The sequence below is a fragment of the Acanthisitta chloris genome, unplaced genomic scaffold (genome assembly GCF_000695815.1).
Source record: "Acanthisitta chloris isolate BGI_N310 unplaced genomic scaffold, ASM69581v1 scaffold15024, whole genome shotgun sequence".
Lineage (NCBI taxonomy): Eukaryota > Metazoa > Chordata > Aves > Passeriformes > Acanthisittidae > Acanthisitta > Acanthisitta chloris.
The window spans coordinates 35,427-37,078 of NW_008671228.1; the positions used below are offsets into that span (position 1 = coordinate 35,427).

A 1,652-nucleotide genomic window follows, 5' to 3' on the forward strand; every position below is an offset into this window, starting at 1 on the left:
AACCAGTCTGGGATTCTTCTTCCTAATATCTAATCTGAATTTCCCTCTTTCACTTCATCCCTATTACTCCGTGTCCTGTCCCTGCAGCTCCTAACACAGATCCCTCTGCAGCTTCCCTGGAGCCCCTTCAGCTCCTGCAGGTGCTCTGAGCTCTCCACACAACCTTCTCTTCTGCAAGCTGGACAGCCCCAACTCCCTCAGCCTGTGCTCACAGGGAAGGTGTAATGAATGTAATCCTCACACTGAGCAGTTTCAGCTTTATAACTCTGACAAATTAACAAAAAACAGGGTTTTCTTGGATGCTGTGTGAAAAGCAGAGGACAGAGAGCAGCAGCCCCAAATGCTGCTGTGGATTGCTGCTGTCTCATCTGAGTGTCCCTCACGCTGTCTCGTTCCTGTGGTTGTGGGATTCATCTGGTCTGACCCAGGCTTGGCCCACGTCCAGGCAGCTCCACACTGCTGAGGCTGGAACTGCAATCATCAATTAGCTGATAATCACTATTGGTGGAATTCTCTGTGCTGGGTTTAAGACAGTACAGTGAGTGGAAACGTGGCCATTTATCATGAGGGTAATGGCCTTTTTATGGGCACAAATTTTTAAACACAATTTCATAAAGAGGCTGCCACGCTCCAGGATTTACTGGGGCAGTAAAAGCAAAGATATTACCCAAAGAGTCTGTGATCTCTGCACATGGAAATCCTCAGAGTTAACAGAAGCTTCTATTAGCTCCAATGCTTTTAAAACTTTTTCCTGATGGCTGTTTGTTCCACGTTGCATTTTCCAGAAGGTACTGAACCTCCCTTGTTATTGCCTCCTGTACTTCCCAAGTTACCTGCAAAACCTCTGACTATTCTAAAGCCAAAAGTAAAGAGCCATGAAGAATGTTCATCTTTGGCAGATGGTGTGAGCTCTGGCTGGGACTCTGCTCTGGCAGGAAATGGGACAGGAGCCCACACTCCATGGCTGTTAGGAACAGACCATGTTTAAACTGAATGGATTAATTGGGCAAGTAATGATGTATGGAAGAGCTCTGTGCTAGCACGGGAACACTTGTGAATTTATTGCAGGAATCCAACCAAGCCTTAGCATCTTTTTTATGTTCACAGGGGTGATGGGAGAGTATGAGCCGAAAATAGAAGTGCAGTTCCCAGAAACTGTTCCATCTGCAAAAGGAACAACGGTGAAACTGGAGTGCTTTGCCTTGGGGAAGTAAGTTGTGATCCATGATTGTTTTTCCTTCAGCTTCTCACTCTCCTAGTGCTCTATTGTAGTTTGCAGCATTCCTAATGAGTCACTTATCTCAGCAGGAGATACTTATTGCCACTGTTCATACCAGGCAGAGGACCTGGGGGCTCAGGGCTTGGCTCACCAAAAATAGAAGCTCTCAAGGAAGAGAGGAGATGTAATTTATTCTAATGTATTAAAAATGTACTTATGTATTCTTATGTAAAGTTGTGTTTGTGCAGCTCCTGGTTTTGAGGTCCCATGGAACACTCAAAATGAGTCTCTTGTTTATAGAATAAACATTGGCAACACTTCCACAATGTTGGGACTCAGCATAGGAAAATGTAGGAAAATCAGCATAGAATGGTTTGGGTTGGAAGGACCTTAAAGCTCATCCCATCCCACCCTGCCCTGGGCAGGGACACCT

The 1,652-nt window shown here is 45.5% G+C and overlaps 1 protein-coding gene across 1 annotated transcript in view; it reads left to right on the plus strand.

Moving 5' to 3' along the window:
* The window catches only part of LOC103801607 (contactin-4), a gene marked incomplete at its 5' end in the record, with an annotated part of 91,344 nt that overhangs the window by 23,554 nt on the left and 66,138 nt on the right, over positions 1–1,652 (plus strand). Inside the window, one exon of the mRNA XM_009074025.1 lies at positions 1,108–1,210. Coding sequence (XP_009072273.1) covers positions 1,108–1,210 — 103 coding nt within the window. The remainder of the gene's footprint in view (positions 1–1,107; positions 1,211–1,652) is intronic.